This window comes from Manacus vitellinus, unplaced genomic scaffold (assembly GCF_001715985.3).
Source record: "Manacus vitellinus isolate BGI_N305 unplaced genomic scaffold, ASM171598v3 scaffold_12_pilon, whole genome shotgun sequence".
In the NCBI taxonomy this organism is placed as follows: Eukaryota; Metazoa; Chordata; class Aves; order Passeriformes; family Pipridae; genus Manacus; species Manacus vitellinus.
Window position 1 is genome coordinate 18144544 of NW_021938949.1, and position 15499 is coordinate 18160042.

The following is a 15499-nucleotide window of genomic DNA, read 5'->3' on the forward strand; positions in this document are numbered from 1 at the left end:
GTCCCTGCCCATAGCAGGGGGGGAGAGTTGGGTGGCCTTTAAGAGGCCCCTTCAGCTCAAGCCATCCCTAATTCTGTAAACAAGCCTCACTGGAGCTGAGCTGTGACAGGAATACACAACCCAAAGCCACCAAGCTGCCTGTACATCAGAGGAATGTGAGACGGAGCCGGGAACACCGGGACGAGCACTGGAGTCTGCCTCACCTCCTGGTCCAGCTCTTTCCCAAGGGCCAGGTAGTTGCTTTTCAGAATGATGTACTCCTGTGCCAGCTCCTTCCGAGCGCTCTCCAGGGCTCGCAGGCGCTCCCGCAGGGAATCTCGCTCCCCCGTCACCTTCTCACTGCACAGCTCCAGCTCCCGCAACCGGCTCTCCAGGGCCAGGATCTGCAGGGTGAAGTCAGCAGGATTAGGCTGTGGCAGAGACCAGGAGCAGTCACAGGGAGATGAGTTCCATGGGAGTTTTATGATATCTGGGATGTCAGGGGGGAATGTAGCTCTAGGCAGAGCCAAGAGAATATGCCAAGCAAAGCAAAGGTGGGTGTATAAGGAGCTGGACTGCCAGATAAAGGCATTGGCAGGGCAGAAATCGGCTATTCCAAACTTCTGGATACCATATTTTTCAGTTCAAAGTTCTCCGTCTCGTACTGCTCCTTCATTTTGTTGGTCTCTATCTGGAGATCGACGAGGTCCTTGGAAATCTAGGAGAAGGAAGGACCTAATTAAAGCCATGGATGGATTCTGAGGCCAACATGATGTTTAAGCACAACACACATCCCTCTAGAAGGAGGAATTCCCCCCCAGATTTCCTGCTGTGGATCTACAGACCTCTTACAGCCTCAAAGCTCAGTTCTCGCCAACTCTCAAAGTTTTACCTTCAGTTTTTCCTCTTCACTGAAGAGCACCCTGGCTGGGAAATCTGTCTTGGAGCTAGCCAGCTTCCCCATCCCCTCCTGGGAGTCTCCAAGCTGGTACCTCCCATCGTTCCCATCCTGCAGCTGCACCTGGAGACACAGAGCAGCTCCCACAGCGGGTGCCAGCCGAGCCCTCCTCCCCCTGCCACTCGCCCACCACATGCTGCTGGAAGAGCTCAGCTTTTCAGAGCCTGAACAGATTCTAGATGGGATTTTCAGCTGCCATTTTCCTCCTGTGGTGAGGATTTCCTTGGCAGAGCCTCTTCCATCACCCGGGAAGGGGCTGCAGACCTTCACACTCACATTTTTCATTAGCAAGGTGCTGCACATGCTTTGTCACAGCACTCACCTTCTCATTCTCTGCAACAATTCCAAGATCCATGTGCTCAGAGGCCGAGATCTCAGCGCAGTGTGGGGCAGGCAGCAACTGAGAAGCAAAGGAAGGATCTAAGGATCTCTAAGGAACTTCTCCCTGGAGGTCCAGCACTGTTGCTATCAACTTTGGTTACTGGAGGGTGTGGCATCCACCTCGATTTTAAGGTGGAACCAATAATTCCAGGCACCCCGGGAGCTGTTAGAGGGAAGGAAATGAAACTTCTGGGGAGGCTTTTGTATTCCCAAGTCAGCTCACAACAGATACTGGAATAAGCAGCTCAGGAAACACCCCCAGCGAAGCAATATTGACATTTTGGAGGTACCACGCTGTTATGGACCATTCCCAAACCTGGCTGTAGGGGTGGCCTCCATCTCTAGGGCAGGGATCTTCCAGTACTTAAAGGGGGCTGACAAAAAAAGAGGGAGAGCAATTTTTTCCATGGACAGATTGTGCCAGGACAAGGGGAATGGCTTCCCTCTGCCAGAGGGCAGGGTTAGATGGGATACTGGGGAGAAATCCTTCCCTGTGAGGGTGGTGAGGCCCTGGCACAGGTTGGCCAGAGAAGCTGTGGCTGCCCCATCCCTGGAAGTGTCCTAGGCCAGGTTGGATGGAACTGGAGTAACCTGGGCTAGTGGAAGGTGTCCCTGCCCTTGGCAGGGGGTGGAACAGGATGAGCTTTATGGTCCCTCCCAACCCAAACCATTCCATGACTCTATGATCTGATTAACCCATTAATTAACCCATTAACACTACCATCTGCTCCAAACCATCCAGGAGCATCTAACTTGCTTCTGGGCAACTTTCTCTTGATCTCTGCAGTCCTTGTACCTCTCGTGTCAGTGAATCACCCAAAAGGTCCCAGGATCTCAGAGCTGTGATCAAGCTGAAGCTGGTGACAGAAAAGACCTTTCCCAGTTTACCCCTTCACATCAGAGATACTGTGTGGACAAAATCTAAACTTCAAAGCAAAGCATGCACTGAAACCAGCCCAGATTAGCCCAGACAGTGCAAAAACTGGGTTGTGCTGGTCTACACAGTGCTGCTGGCCCCAAACTGGGACCAGCTAGGCTGGAATAGGACAAATCCCAAGTGTGTGCAAAGCTAAAAGCACTTGAAGAGTCTCCAAGGTAAGAGTGAGGGTAAAAGGGAGTGTAGGGCATGGTGGATAGTGCTGGAAAACCCTGAACAGGGGTAAAACTAGATGACCTTTAAAGGTCCCTTCCAACTCAAACTAGTCGATGATTCTATGATTCTAAAATGAATTCCAGTTCTTTATCTCCTCATTTCAGGCTTATTATCGCTGCTATTTCTGTAGAGTGGGTGAGTTTAGGTAAGAATCTGTCTTTTAAAGAAGAAAAGCTTTGACAATTAATGTTCAAAAAAGACCACAGCTCTGAATAACTCTTCTGGATCTGTCAGAGCCAAGAGGATGAGAGGGAGAGGGGCCATCCTGGCAGAAGCTCCATGCCAGGCAAAACTCCTCACCTGGTCCAGGCTGCTGGAGAAGCCCCACGAGGGGGTTGAATGAAGGTCCATGGATGTGATACCCAGGGGCTGAACATTCCAGGGGCTTTGGGGAAGGAGAAGCCAACAGAACATCCAATTAGGGCTTATTTTTCTGCGAAAGAACTTAACAGACCTGAAGTAATTTTATTAAGGTAATGAAAGTGCTGATGAGAATTCACAGTCTCTTCACACCCACCCAGGAGCTGAAAGCCAAATTCACACCCTGCCCACGGAGGAGGGGGCTCAGCACATGGGGGAGCTGAGCAGCAGCTCCACTCCCCGGGCACATGCTGCGTCCTGAGGGGTCTCAGCCCCACAGGGACACCCCAAGGATGGGCACTCAGGCTGTCCCAGACCCCAGGACACCTAATTTAGGAGGGCAAACAGCCCGTGCCACCCCGGTGGCACAGCCAGGTTCTTCCTGATCCTCAGGGTGCCCATTTCACATGGCAGAGGACAATTAACATCCATAAATATGGCATTAGTTATGCAAACCCACCTTGGTGGCAGGTGTCCTATGGGCACCAGGAATGACAGTGCCCACTTTCCCCATGGTTTGGGAATATGAAGCAAATTTTGCCCTGGTCCACACCACAAAAAGCAATTTTGGGCTGAGAAATGAGTTTTTAGGGTGTCACTGCAGCCCCGAATCTCCATCCCTGCTCCAGAGTGAAACCAAACAGAAAGTCTGTGTTTTGTTAACCCCACCAAAGGCCAGCTCTGTACCGAGGGCTTGTCACTCCTCCTGTCAAGGACCCCTTAACACAGCAGCTGTGGTGGCTGGGTCACCCTCGTGCCCCAAGGTACCAACCTCTTCCCTGGGATGCAGCACAAAGATGGAGAAACGCTCCCAAATCCACGGGAGTTCAAGGGGAAGCATGTGCAATATTTGCAGCCCGCAGCCCACCGGGCCGATGCCGCTGCTTGTTGTTACCTCCCCTCCAGCCCTGCAGCCCTCGGCAGGGTCACAGCCCTCGGCAGGGTCACAGCCCTCGGCAGGGAGCAGCCCCCCCTTGCCCGGAGCCTTCCGCGGGGCCCGGCACAGCGTTAGCGCAGTGACTGGCTCCATCTGGCTTCCAGCGCCAGCAAAGGGAATTTGCGTTCGCTCCTGGATGCAGCGGGTCCCTGCTGGGAGGCGGGGGGAGCACCGGGAATGCCCGGTGTGGTGGGAGCAGCCCACAGTGTCACCTGCCTGGAGGCACAGAGGGGCCCAGCCGGGGCACCCCCAGGCCAGGCTCCCACTGATCCCCCCCAACCCATTTTCTTTTTATATCCGACCTAAATCCACTGTCTCCCAGTTTAAAACCATCACCCCTTCTCCTGTCTTGACGGCTCTTGAGGAAAAGCTTCTCTCCATTGCTCTTCCAAGGCCCCTCGTGTATTGCCAGGCTGCCACAAGGCCTTCTCCAGCTGGACAGCCCCAGCCATCCCAGCCTGGGGAAGGAAGAGGAGGGAGCTGGAGCAGCTCTCTCAGCTCTCCCTTGCCATGGTCCCCCCCGGAGCTGCCCTGACCCATCGGGGTGTTCCCTGTGCTGGGATCCCGGCGCTGGATGGGGGGGAGTTCCAGGGGTGTCAGGAGGGAGAATCATCTCCTTGGCCCTGCTGAACAAGCTGCTTGTGCTGCAGCCCAGGAGGTGTTGGGTTTGATGGACTGCCAGCACCCACTGCTGCCTCATGTCCCTTTTGTCACCCCCCTGGCATCTCCACGGGGCTGACAAGGAGGGCTGGGATGGGGCAGGCATGGAGGTGACAGGAGGCAGTGGGAGGGTTGTGGCCATGCAATCCCAGGCAGGGGGAGGGTGTATGGCCCATTCTCCCCAGCCAGGCACCCCGAGGACCAGGCTGACCCCTCCACCCAGCAGCTGCTGTAGGGCTGGCACAGAACCCACCAGGTCTGGAGAGCTGACCTGGGACACGGATCCCTCCCCCCTTCCTGGCACACCAGCACTGTCATCAAGGTGAGTTAGGCAAGGTGGCTGCCTCCCATCCCTCTGGTCACTCCCCAAATCCAGCTTTGACCTGGCAGCCACTGCTGGGACAGGCTCTCCTGTCCCCACACATCTCCAACCTCCTGCTCTCCGGGCTTCTTCTTTTCCCCAAACCTCAGTGTTTGGGAATTTTCCCATCTGTGTCTCCAGCAACAGCCTGGCCACCCTGAGTCATGCCTGGGGGATGTCCTCACCTCTCCCAGTCCAACCAGTCCAGCCAGGCTGGGCTGGTGGTGAGGTTTCACGTGGCCACCAGGGCTGTAATTGGCTTCCCCGAGAGCCTCTGGCGCATCCAACACCTTTCCCAACTTTCCCAGCACCCGTGGCAGGGCAGGAACACTTGGTGATGCCCATGGGGACCTTTGCCAGCAGCTGCCAGGCCCCTGTGCCCCCACTCCCAGGTGTGGCCAGAAACGTGGGTGGCCACTGAGCTCCAGGCCAAGCCCCACTCCTGGGGCCTGGTCCCTGCTGGTGTCCCCAGGAGTGGCACAAGCTCTGGGGTGCTGGTGTCACCCATCCCAGCTCTCTCAAGCAGCTGGCACAGTTTTGGTTGGGGATGGGGAGCAGGAGTGCTGGTTGCCCTGGCAATGAGAGATGGTCTCCTCCAGACAGCAACAATATTTGGAAAAATTTGCTAAAAATACTCCCTAACTCAGCTGTGACAACACCACGTGTGTCACATCCCTCCTCCCCTCAGGGCTCAGCCTGGCTTGGTGCTGTCCCTGCTGGTGTCCAGAGCTGTCTCTGGTCACTCACCCTGGTGGGTGGGGATGGACCAGAGAGCTCCTGGGGTCCCACAGCAGACCTGGCAGGGCCACCAGCACCAGTCCCTCCCCAGTTCAGCCAGAACAGGGAGCCAGGGGCAGCTGGTGGCATTTCCCACACACGGGGACTGGGAAGCTCCCTGGGGAGGGACCTGCAGGCACGGGAGGGCTGCTGGAGAAGGTAAATGATTCCTTAGAGTTTAAATAGGTTTGAAAACTACTTTTTTATGATTTTGCTGCTTTTCCTAATTCCATTACAGCCTTCTCCATGGCAACCAGGGGAGGCGGCTCAGACTTTGGTCCCAGCCAGGGAGATTATCTGTCAAAGCTGAAGAGATGGGGGGACCAAGTGGGGAGGTCCACAGTGGCCAGGGACACGGTGGGAGGAGGACATCCATGGTGGGGACCTAAATGAGGTCCCCAGGGTGGCTGTGGAGCCGTGGTACACTGGGCAGGTGGAGGTCCAGGTGTTCGAGGTGGGCTCATGGTGATGCTGAAGGGATCAACATTCACGGGGTTCCAGCCACAGGTGATGGGACACATCTGGAGGAGATGCCCTCAGGGAGGTTTAAAGGTGGAGACAGGTCTAGAAGAGATGCCTCAAGGACCTTTAAAGGTGGAGATGGGTCCAGCTCCTCCCTGCACCGCAGCCACACTGGGAAGGGATTTGCTTATTGACTCTCTTTACTCTCCCATCACATCTCATTTGACATTTTCCCAGAATGGGCTGCTGAAGGCAGGGATAAACCTGCTCCCAGCCACAGGCAGGGCTCATTTAAACTTCCCAAAGAGGTTTGTGGGTTTTGGCTGGCTGAGCTGTGCTGGCTCAGCTCTTTTTAGCTTCCAGATTGATTACACCTTGTGTCAATATGTGCTCAGTGCCTATTAGTGTGTGTGTGTACCCCCATCCCGTGTTTCTCCCTTCTGATCTATAAATTCCCAGAAGAGAGGATTAAAATAGAGGGGGAGGAGAATGGCACTCAGGGCCAAAAGGGAAGGGAGAAAGCAGTGCCTGTGGGAAAGTTGTGTTGCAAGGCTGGAGCCTGGATGTCTCTCTCCAACACGTCTTCCCATGGTCATGGAACTGCCCGAGTTCAGTGATGAACAGCTGAGATGTGGCCTGTGGAGCTGGGGGGGACATGCCAGGCTCCCATGGGAATGGGCATGGTGGGGACACCCATGGTGTGGGACTGGTGGTGGACAGCTTCCCTGTTCCATCTCCACGTCCCAGAGCAGCCTGGTGGGAACTGGAGCTGGGGGAGATGCCAGGCTCCGATGGATGGTGGGGGAGAGCATCCCTGCTCCACTTGCAGCAGGGGGGGAACCAGGGCTGGGAAGAACAACGCTGGTGGGAGATACCTGTTCCTGGAGGTGAATGATGTGAATGATGCCTAACTTCATCTTCAGGGAAGAACAGGGCTACCAGGACATGGGGAAGGGTTGGCTGTGGCTTTTCCATCCAGCAGCCACTGGCCATGAGGCTCCTCTTGCCGGGGCTTTCTCTTTCTGCCCTGGAAAGTGGTAAAAGATTCCACAGAACCTGTGTTGGAGGCTGGTGGGGAAATGCCCAGGGACACAGGATGAGGTCACCAGCCTCCCCAGCGTGGTTTTGAGGAGCTGCCAGGGGCAGTGTGTGATCTGCCAGCCCTGGAGCACCATCCACATCACCCCACTGTCCAGAGACCCTCACAGCCACCATTTCACCAGCGGGAGATTGGGTCCTGATGCAGCATGAGGACCCACTGCCAGGGCTTATCCCAGGGCATCCCTGCAGAGGAGGGCAGGCACCCAAGGAAGGGTCAGTGTTCAGGACCCTCCAGGAGCTCAGGACAGGGTCATGGGACACCCTGTGAGGTTGCCCCATCCCTCCCTCCACCCTCACTGCCCACTCAAACCCCATCTCCGGCAGGATCCCCATCACTCCATCAGATTCCTGGATATCTCACTCCACCCCCTTTTCCCGAGCTGCCCTAAAGGCAGTTACAGAGCAGGGGGAGCAGCGAGGAGCCCGGCCCGGTGCCAGGAACGCCGGCCAGGCTGTCCCGGGGGCTCAGCCCAGCCCGGCCCAGCAGCAGTGGGGTTAAGCCCGGCCCAGCAGCAGTGGGGTTAAGCCCGGCCGGCCGGCGGCTGGACAGGCGTCAAGGTGGTTGCTCCATCCATCCCTGCGGGCGGCGGGGCCGAGAGCGGAGCGGGAGCGGGAGCAGGAGCTGCCCTGCCCGTCGCCATGAGCGCAGGCAAAGGTGAGGCTGGGGAACCTGCCCCTGGGCCGAGCTTGGGCTGGGGGGACACCCTCAAACTCTGCTGGGGCTTCAGTCACCCTTCGCTCTTCTCCTCCTCCACTGCTGATTATACATTCTGGGGGCCCCCGAGCTGCCGGGGGGGCTTGCAGGCACTGTAGGGCAGAGCACAAACCTGGCTGGGGGCTGCAGGGGTGGGCAGGGACTGCAGCACAGAGACCCCCTGGCTCCAAGGAACAGCAAGTTAAGGGGAGGCAGCTGGGGAGGAAGGAGGAGAGGGTACTGGGGGGCCTTTCCCTATGAAAGGCAGAAGCTCCTGCAGCCACTGCAATATAGAGATGAGTTCTGGGGGTCCATGCTCGAACTCTGAGCCGTGGCAGGAGTGGGGGGTGATCCCACACCCTCTCCCAAGGGATCCAACCTCTGCAAACTGCTGCAGCTGCCCTGCGTGTGCAAAGGGCTGGGACTGACCCCTCCACCCCCAACTCCAGCAGTGCAGGCAGCCGGCAGGGGGGTCCCAAAGGGGTCCCCAGGAGCAGCCGTGTCCCCACACTGACCGAGGCCCCTTTCCTCACACCCCACAGCAGGCATCCCCCTCCTGCTCCCCCTGGCCCTGCTGCTGGCCGCCGCCTCCCAGCCCCCCGGGGGGGACCCCCCGAAGGAGCAGGGGGACACGGACCCGCCCCGCTGCCCCAGCCCCTGTGCCTGCAGCCTGGACGACTACAGCGAGGAGCTCAACGTGTTCTGCAGCGCCCGCAACCTGACCCGCCTGCCCGAGGATGTGCCCCCCAGCGCCAAGGCCCTGTGGCTGGACGGCAACAACTTCACCCTCCTGCCGGCTGCTGCCTTCAGGAACCTGTCAGCCCTGGACTTCCTGGACCTGCAGAGCAGCCAGCTGGCCGGCGTGGAGCAGCACGCCTTCCACGGGCTGAGGAGCCTCTACCACCTGCACCTGGAGCGCAACCGCCTGCGGCACCTGGCCCCGCACACCTTCCTGCACACCCAGAACCTCGTCTCCCTCAGCCTCAACAACAACCTCTTCAGCAAGGTGGAGGAAGGGCTGTTTGCGGGGCTCTCCAACCTCTGGTACCTGAACCTGGGCTGGAACTCGCTGGTGGTCCTGCCTGACAAGGTGTTCCATGACTTGCCCAACTTGAGGGAGCTGATCCTGGCCGGGAACAAGCTCCCCTACCTCCAGCACCAGCTCTTCTGCAGCCTCACCGAGCTGAAGGAGCTGGACCTGAGCGGGAACGCGCTCAAGGGCATCAAGATCAACATCTTTGTCAAGCTGCAGAAGCTGCAGAAGCTGTACCTGAACCACAACCAGATCAACGCCATCGCCCCCCGCGCCTTCATGGGCATGAAGGCCCTGCGGTGGCTGGACCTGTCCCACAACCGCCTCGTCTCGCTGTACGAGGACACCTTCCTGGGCCTCCTGAGCCTGCACGTCCTACGCCTGTCCACCAACTCCATCACCAGCCTGAGGCCCAGGACCTTCAAAGACCTCCAGTTCCTGGAGGAGCTGCAGCTGGGGCACAACAGGATCCGGAGCCTGGTGGAAAGGACCTTTGAGGGGCTGGGGCAGCTGGAGGTTCTCAGCCTCAACAACAACCAGCTGCAGGACATCAGGGCTGGGGCCTTCCTGGGGCTGTACAATGTGGCAGTCATGCACTTGTCTGACAACTGCGTCAAGGTCCTCCCTGACTTTGTCTTCAAGGGGGTCACCAAGCTGCACAGCCTCCACCTGGAGCACAGCTGCATGGGCAGGATCCGAGCAAACACCTTCTCCGGGCTGTCCAGCCTCAGGCGGCTCTTCCTGCAGCACAACAGCATCTCCCTCATCGAGGACCAGAGCTTCAGTGAACTGCACGAGCTCCTGGAGCTCGACCTGAAGCACAACAGGCTGAGCCACCTCTCGCCCCGGCTCTTCGTGGGTCTGAGCAACCTGGAGTACCTCTTCCTGTCCTCCAACCAGCTCCTGGAGATCTCCCAGGACACCTTCAGCCCGCTCCAGAGACTCTTCTGGCTTGACCTTTCCCACAACCAGCTGCAGACACTGGACAACGCCGTCATCTCCCCCCTGGCCAACCTGCGGTACCTCAGCCTGAGGAACAACTCCCTGGAGACCTTCTCTGTGGGCTTCCTGTGCCCCCCCTTCACCCTGGAGCAGCTGTGGCTGGGGGGCAACAACTGGCACTGCAACTGCTCCCTGAAGGAGCTGCGGGACTTCTCCCTGCAGCACCCGGCGGTGGTGCCGCGCTTCGTGCAGTCGGTGGCCGAGGGGGACGACACCCAGGAGCCCGTGTACACCTACAACAACCTCACCTGCCTGCACCCCCCGGCCCTGGCAGGGCTGGACCTGCGGGACACCACCGAGGACAGCTTTGCTCACTGCTGAGCTGGGCTGGCCCCTCCCAGGGGATGAGCCCTTCCGATGAGGGATCCTCCCCTGCCACCTCCCTGCCCTGTCCCGGGGCAGCAGCAGGAGCTGGGGCTCTGTGGCCACCCCAGACAAGCCCAGCTTTGCCACCACCTCCAGCTGCCACCACAAGGAGAGTCAAGCCCAGGCAATGCTGGATGGGAAGCAGCTCCTGGGCTTCAAACTGAATATTTCAGCCCTTTAATATTTAAATAGCAGCCCCCAGTTGTTCCCAGTGGGAACATCTCTAAGCCTCCAGGATGGGGGAATGCTGCCCCACCCCACAAGGGGCATCCCTGACCGGGCCAGGACTTGTGTGGGACAAAACAAAGCATCTTCCTGCCACGGAGCTGTGGAGAAATCCTAAAAGCCCCCCCGAGCTCAGCGAAGGGGGCAGAGGACTTGCTTGAATGATTCCCTGCAGCAGCAGAGAGCCACACGTCACTCACCTGATAAATGGCAGCAGACAAATAAACCTTTGGAGCTATTGCAACCCCTCTTGGAAGGTCGTTTGTTCCACAGCTCGTGACCCCCAGCTGGGGTTTCTCCCCAGAGCCCGCTCAGGGTGAGGGGGGCAGATCCTGGGTGGGGGTCAGGAGCTCACAGCGTTTCCCACAAGCTCTGGGTGGGTGACACACGCCCAGAGAGGGAGCAAGAGGTGCCTGGCCATCCCCCAGAAGCCAACAGCCCTGTCAGACTCCAGCGCTGCTCCTGGCTCTTCAAATCCCAGAGAAGTGTTCAAAGGTCAGGTAAAATTTTCCTGGAAAATTGCACATGGGGAAACCTGGTCAGGTGTGGGTCCCACAGGCACAGTGGGAGCAGGGGGGGATGGTGCTCCTGCTCTCCTCCAAGCAATGGCTGCCTGCTATGATCCAGTCTGGTTAGTGGGAATACAACATTTCCCTGTCTTCCTGGGACTTTACTGTGAGGGCGAGTCCCAGACATGGAGAGGGAGGCAGGCAGGAGGGGCTCAGAGTCCAGGAGAGAGGGAGATAAGATGCAAGGCCACCACCTCCATTTGCTTTCCCAGCTTAACTCAAGCCTGCATGAGGAGGGCAGGTCCCAGGGGAGCAGCAGCCCATGGAAAGAGGTTCCAGAGGGAACAGGACACTCGGAGCAATGAAGCAGAAACCACCTGGGGACACGGAGGAGCCCCACGTGTGGCAGGGGGTGGAGAACACCCATGGCAAATGATCCCAAGAAGGACTGCCAGGGCCAGCCCACAGCGAGACAAGGGACAGGCTGGATCCTGAAGCTGTTACAGAAGAAGGGATTTAGCTGAATTCCAGCAAGAAAACCAGGGAAAAGCAGGAAGTACCTGGATGTACATGAAGTGTTTGCAATGCCAAGACTCAGACCTACAACGAGGTCCGAAGCCATGGAAAAGCAGGAGTCACAGACTTGGATTTAAGAAAAGTGTTTACTGCCTGGAATCTTCAAAGATATTCCTGAGCCATACAACCCCCAACAGACCCAAGGCCTTGTTTCCAGCATGATGGGATGCAGATCTCACAGGTGGGAGAGCTCCTGGAGACGTTCCCTCACATGTAGCACACGCCGTGCCCTCATCACGAACCAGCGAGCACAGGGGCCTGGCTTGGGTCCACATGGAGCATCCAGCATGACTCAGGCACTGAACCAAGAACCTGTAATCCATCACTGAACCAAGTACTGTGGAATCCATCCCATGGGGAGAGCAGGGGGAGGCAGCAGCACACGGAGCCACGATCTGGATCATCGGTGTCATGCGGGTTCACTGAGGGAAGAACAGCCACTTGCCACTGCAGCTCCAGAGTCTCTTTGGATCCAGGGGGATGGAGCAGTACTTCCCTTTTGGAACTGCCATGAACAGCAGGAACCTGTGCTTCCCCTCCCTCCCTCAGCCCTCAGTGAGACAGTTTCAGCCTTAACCAGCTCCTGCATCCCCCGTCCCAGCTGGCCCAGGGCTCAGCCAGAAACAGTTCAGCTCCACAACCTTCTCAGGAGCTCTGCTGTGATGTATCCAAGATCTGCTGGGCGATGTGAGCCAAGGCAGGGAAGGCAGAACTTTTGGGAAACTCTTGGATGAAGTCTCTGCCTTCTTCCAAGCTCTGGCTGAGCTGGGGGTCCAGAGGAACACAGCCTGTGGGACAGGAGTGGGAGAGTGAGTGCTTGCTCCTTGTACAGCAAAGGTCTGGAGTCAGGGTTAAAGAAACACACTGCCAGAATCAACTCCAGGAGAATCAGTAGGATAGAGCTCTCCAGGAGCTAATTGTCACCTGCAACTGCTTCCTCTGGGTCCAAGACCCCACCACACCCCAGTGCTTCAGGACAGGTGCTTTCCCCCCCGATCCCAGCCCTTCCAGGGGCAGGGTTCAGCCCTCAGCCCCCATTTCTCAGGGAGGCTCCAGGACACCCCAACATGGTTCTTGGGCAGCTCCAAGCTTGTTTACCCTGTCACCATGATGTCAGCAGCCACAGTAGGCTGCTGGCACCACCCCCTCTGCCCCAGCCAGGTGCCCACAGGGAGCAGTTTGGATGGCAGAGGAGCAAAGCACGACCCACACCCCAGCTCTGCCTGGGGCTCATGGGGACTGGAGTCCAGCCCACCTGCCCCAGGATGCTGCTTCTCTGCACTCCACCATCCCACAGCATCACCAGATCACCCCTGAGCAGAGCTCTGCTCCAGAGGCCACTCACCCAGGAAGGGCACCCCAGCGTGCTTGGCCAGCTCCTCCCCTCCACCTTTGGAGAAGATGTTTGTGCACTCCTGGAGGAGGAAGAACAGCAGGGAGTCATGAATTCCAGAGCCCTGTGTGACAGAGGAGGTGCTGCATCACCTGAGCAGAGCCAGCTCCTCCCCCCCCTCCACCCTCAGGGCCTGTGCCAGTTCTCCTCAGGAGAGCAGAGCCAGTGGCTTTTCCCAAAGCTGGCACACAGACCTGGCAGCACCTCCCCTCCCTGGTGCACAGCATCACCCTCGTGGCATTTGCCAGGACACCCCACCCCCAGGAAGGGCCCCAGCAGCCCCAGGGCCCCAGTAAGGTGAGGAAGCTCACGGAGCAGTGGGGGCACACGAAGCCGCTCATGTTCTCCACGACGCCCAGGACCCGCAGCCCCGTCTTCTTACAGAACGTCAGCTCCCGCCTCACGTCCCCCACGGACACGGCCTGGGGGAGCAACGGGAATGGGGGTGGCCCTCTGCCCACCACAGCTGGGGGTCCAGAGCAGTGGAAACCAAGTGGGAGGCGGATGTGTAGAACAAGCAGCCACCGGCTGTGCAAACACCCAGCTGGGGGGTATATTCCCACCCAAACCACTCCCAGAGGCAGGGGCCCACTCAGGAACTCCAGCCCCCTGTCCTACCTGGGGTGTTGTGACCAGGATTGCTCCAAGCAGCCTGTGGGGCCTCAAGGCCTCCACGGTGGAGATGTGCTCGTCAGAGGTGCCCGGCGGGGTGTCCACGATGAGGAAATCCAGGTCCCCCCAGGCCACATCGGTGACAAACTGTTTGATCAAAGCTATGAAATAAAAGGGGCAGATAAAAACCCACACAACAGGTGCCATGGGACAGGGCTTGGGAAGCACCCTGGGTGACAAGGACACAGGGAGGGGGGCAGGGTGATCTGTCAGCACAAGACACGCTGCACTCTCTGCATCCGAGTGAGCTGAACCCACTCCTGCAGAACAGGAGCCTCATTGCCACAAGGAATGACACGACCAGGAGGCATCAGCACCTCCAGGAGGGTTCTCAGAAGGTTTCAGGGAAGGTTTCCCCAGCCCCAAACCCCACCATTACCGTTTTTCTTGGGTCCTCTCCACACCACGGCGTCGTCCGGCCGCTCCAGCAGGAAGCCGATGGACATGAGGGCGACAGCCCTGTCCTGGCCCACGAACACGGGCACCCAGCCACTGTCACACTGGTGCACAGCCCTGTCCTGCACCCTCAGCATGCGGGGGATGCTGGGCCCACACAGGTCCACGTCCAGGATCCCCACCTGTGGGACCAGCACAGCCCTTCAGCCAGGGCGGGCTCAGAGCTCCCAGGCTCCTTCCCTGGCAGGGGGAGGCAGCCCCCAAAGCTGGGCTGCTCACAGCCAGATCTGAAACACAGTTTCAAAGAACTGCTTTAGAACTGACTGCACTCCTGGCCTCCTTCCCCCCAGGAACATCTCCTGGGTGTTTCCAAGCACTTTATGCCAGAATCCAAGTGGCACTGGCTGCACAGAGCCTTTAAAAAGACCCTCGGGGAATTCAGCCTGTCTCCTGCACACACAGTTCCCTTTTGTCCCCATTGTCACAGTGTCCTTCAGCTCACCCACTTCAGCCCCCAGAGGGAGTGGGTGTTAACACTACAAACCAGCAATGTAATCTCTCAGTGCCTCAGCTTCAAACCCAACAGTAAATATTGGGTGATTTTAGTCTCTTGGGTACAAGAGAAATGAACTCGCTTACCTGACCCAGTTACCTGCAAGCGCAGAAGAATCACTCGAAGCACTCTCACAAACAGAAAAGGCACAGGTAGCCCACACAGGACACACACACCACAAGCAGAGCCCAGCCCAACCCAGCTGGGGGCTGGGAAGGGGAAGGCAGAGTCCCCCACCCCACTCACCCTGTGCCCGCGGTGCCGCAGTGCCAGGGCCAGCTCGGTGCTCAGGGTGCTCTTGCCCACGCCGCCCTTCCCCGACAGCACCAGCAGGATGTGCCTCACCCCCAGCAGGTTGGTGTTTCTCTCTGGCAGGAAAGACAAGGAGGCATCAGAGTTTCTTCTGCTGAGAGACAGCAGCCCCTGCCACAGGCTCTGCTGAGGTGACAGTGGCTGGCACTGCCCAGCACTTGCTTCAAGGTATCATGCAATCATGAATATTATCCTGAGCTGGAGGGATCCACAAGGATCATCCAGTCCAGTCCCTGGCCCTGCACAGACACCCCAACAGTCCCACCCTGTCCCCAAGAGCATTGTTCAAACCCTCCTGGAGCTCTGGCAGCCTTGGGGCTGTGCCCACTGCCCTGGGGAGCCTGGTCAGTGCCACCACCCTCTGGGGGAAGAACCTTTTCCTGAGATCCAACCTGACCCTGCCCTGACACAGCTCCAGGCATTCCCATGTCACACAGAGCAGAGGTCGGTGCTGCCCCTCTGGGGAAGATGCAGCCCTCCTGAGCTCTGCCCTCAGTGTAAGGGAGAGGGAAAGAAGAGCTGTATGTGCCACAGCCCTTCTGCCATTAGAAAAGGGACAATAAGACAGTGGCAGTAAATATTCCATGAGGAATCGGCTTGTCCAGATGACCTCAGCGGCATCTGGGCAGCAAAGCACTG

The 15499-nt window shown here is 58.2% G+C and overlaps 3 protein-coding genes across 6 annotated transcripts in view; 1 reads left to right on the top strand and 2 right to left on the bottom strand.

Moving 5' to 3' along the window:
* The window catches only part of CCDC78 (coiled-coil domain containing 78), a 16066-nt gene extending 13205 nt beyond the window's left edge, over positions 1-2861 (bottom strand). Inside the window, 5 exon segments of the mRNA XM_029957779.1 lie at positions 204-383; positions 611-697; positions 872-1337; positions 2040-2175; positions 2772-2861. Of these exon segments, the coding sequence (XP_029813639.1) occupies positions 204-383; positions 611-697; positions 872-1240 (636 nt within the window). The 5' untranslated portion in view covers positions 1241-1337; positions 2040-2175; positions 2772-2861.
* A 4895-nt stretch (positions 2862-7756) lies between these two features.
* On the top strand, positions 7757-10752 carry IGFALS (insulin like growth factor binding protein acid labile subunit). The gene is made up of 2 exons (XM_018067540.2): positions 7757-7784; positions 8369-10752. The coding sequence occupies exons 1-2, from the start codon at positions 7769-7771 to the stop codon at positions 10177-10179; spliced, it is 1827 nt and encodes a 608-aa protein (XP_017923029.1). The 5' UTR covers positions 7757-7768; the 3' UTR covers positions 10180-10752.
* Positions 10663-15006, bottom strand: NUBP2 (nucleotide binding protein 2). Of its 4 annotated transcripts, XM_018067547.3 has the most exons (7): positions 14795-14900; positions 13979-14177; positions 13546-13700; positions 13239-13349; positions 12880-12991; positions 12176-12322; positions 10663-11956 (listed from the first exon to the last, which is right to left on the bottom strand). In XM_018067547.3, exons 2-6 carry the CDS (start codon positions 14130-14132, stop codon positions 12180-12182), a joined length of 675 nt encoding a protein of 224 aa, XP_017923036.1. In that variant the 5' UTR covers positions 14133-14177; positions 14795-14900; the 3' UTR covers positions 10663-11956; positions 12176-12179. The 4 variants fall into 4 exon arrangements, with proteins under 4 accessions (XP_017923036.1, XP_017923035.1, XP_008927919.1 ...); XM_018067546.3 differs by having other exon boundaries at positions 10663-12322; positions 14795-15006; XM_008929671.4 differs by having other exon boundaries at positions 10663-12322; positions 12880-12949; positions 14795-15003.
* Between the last annotated feature and the right edge of the window lie 493 nt (positions 15007-15499).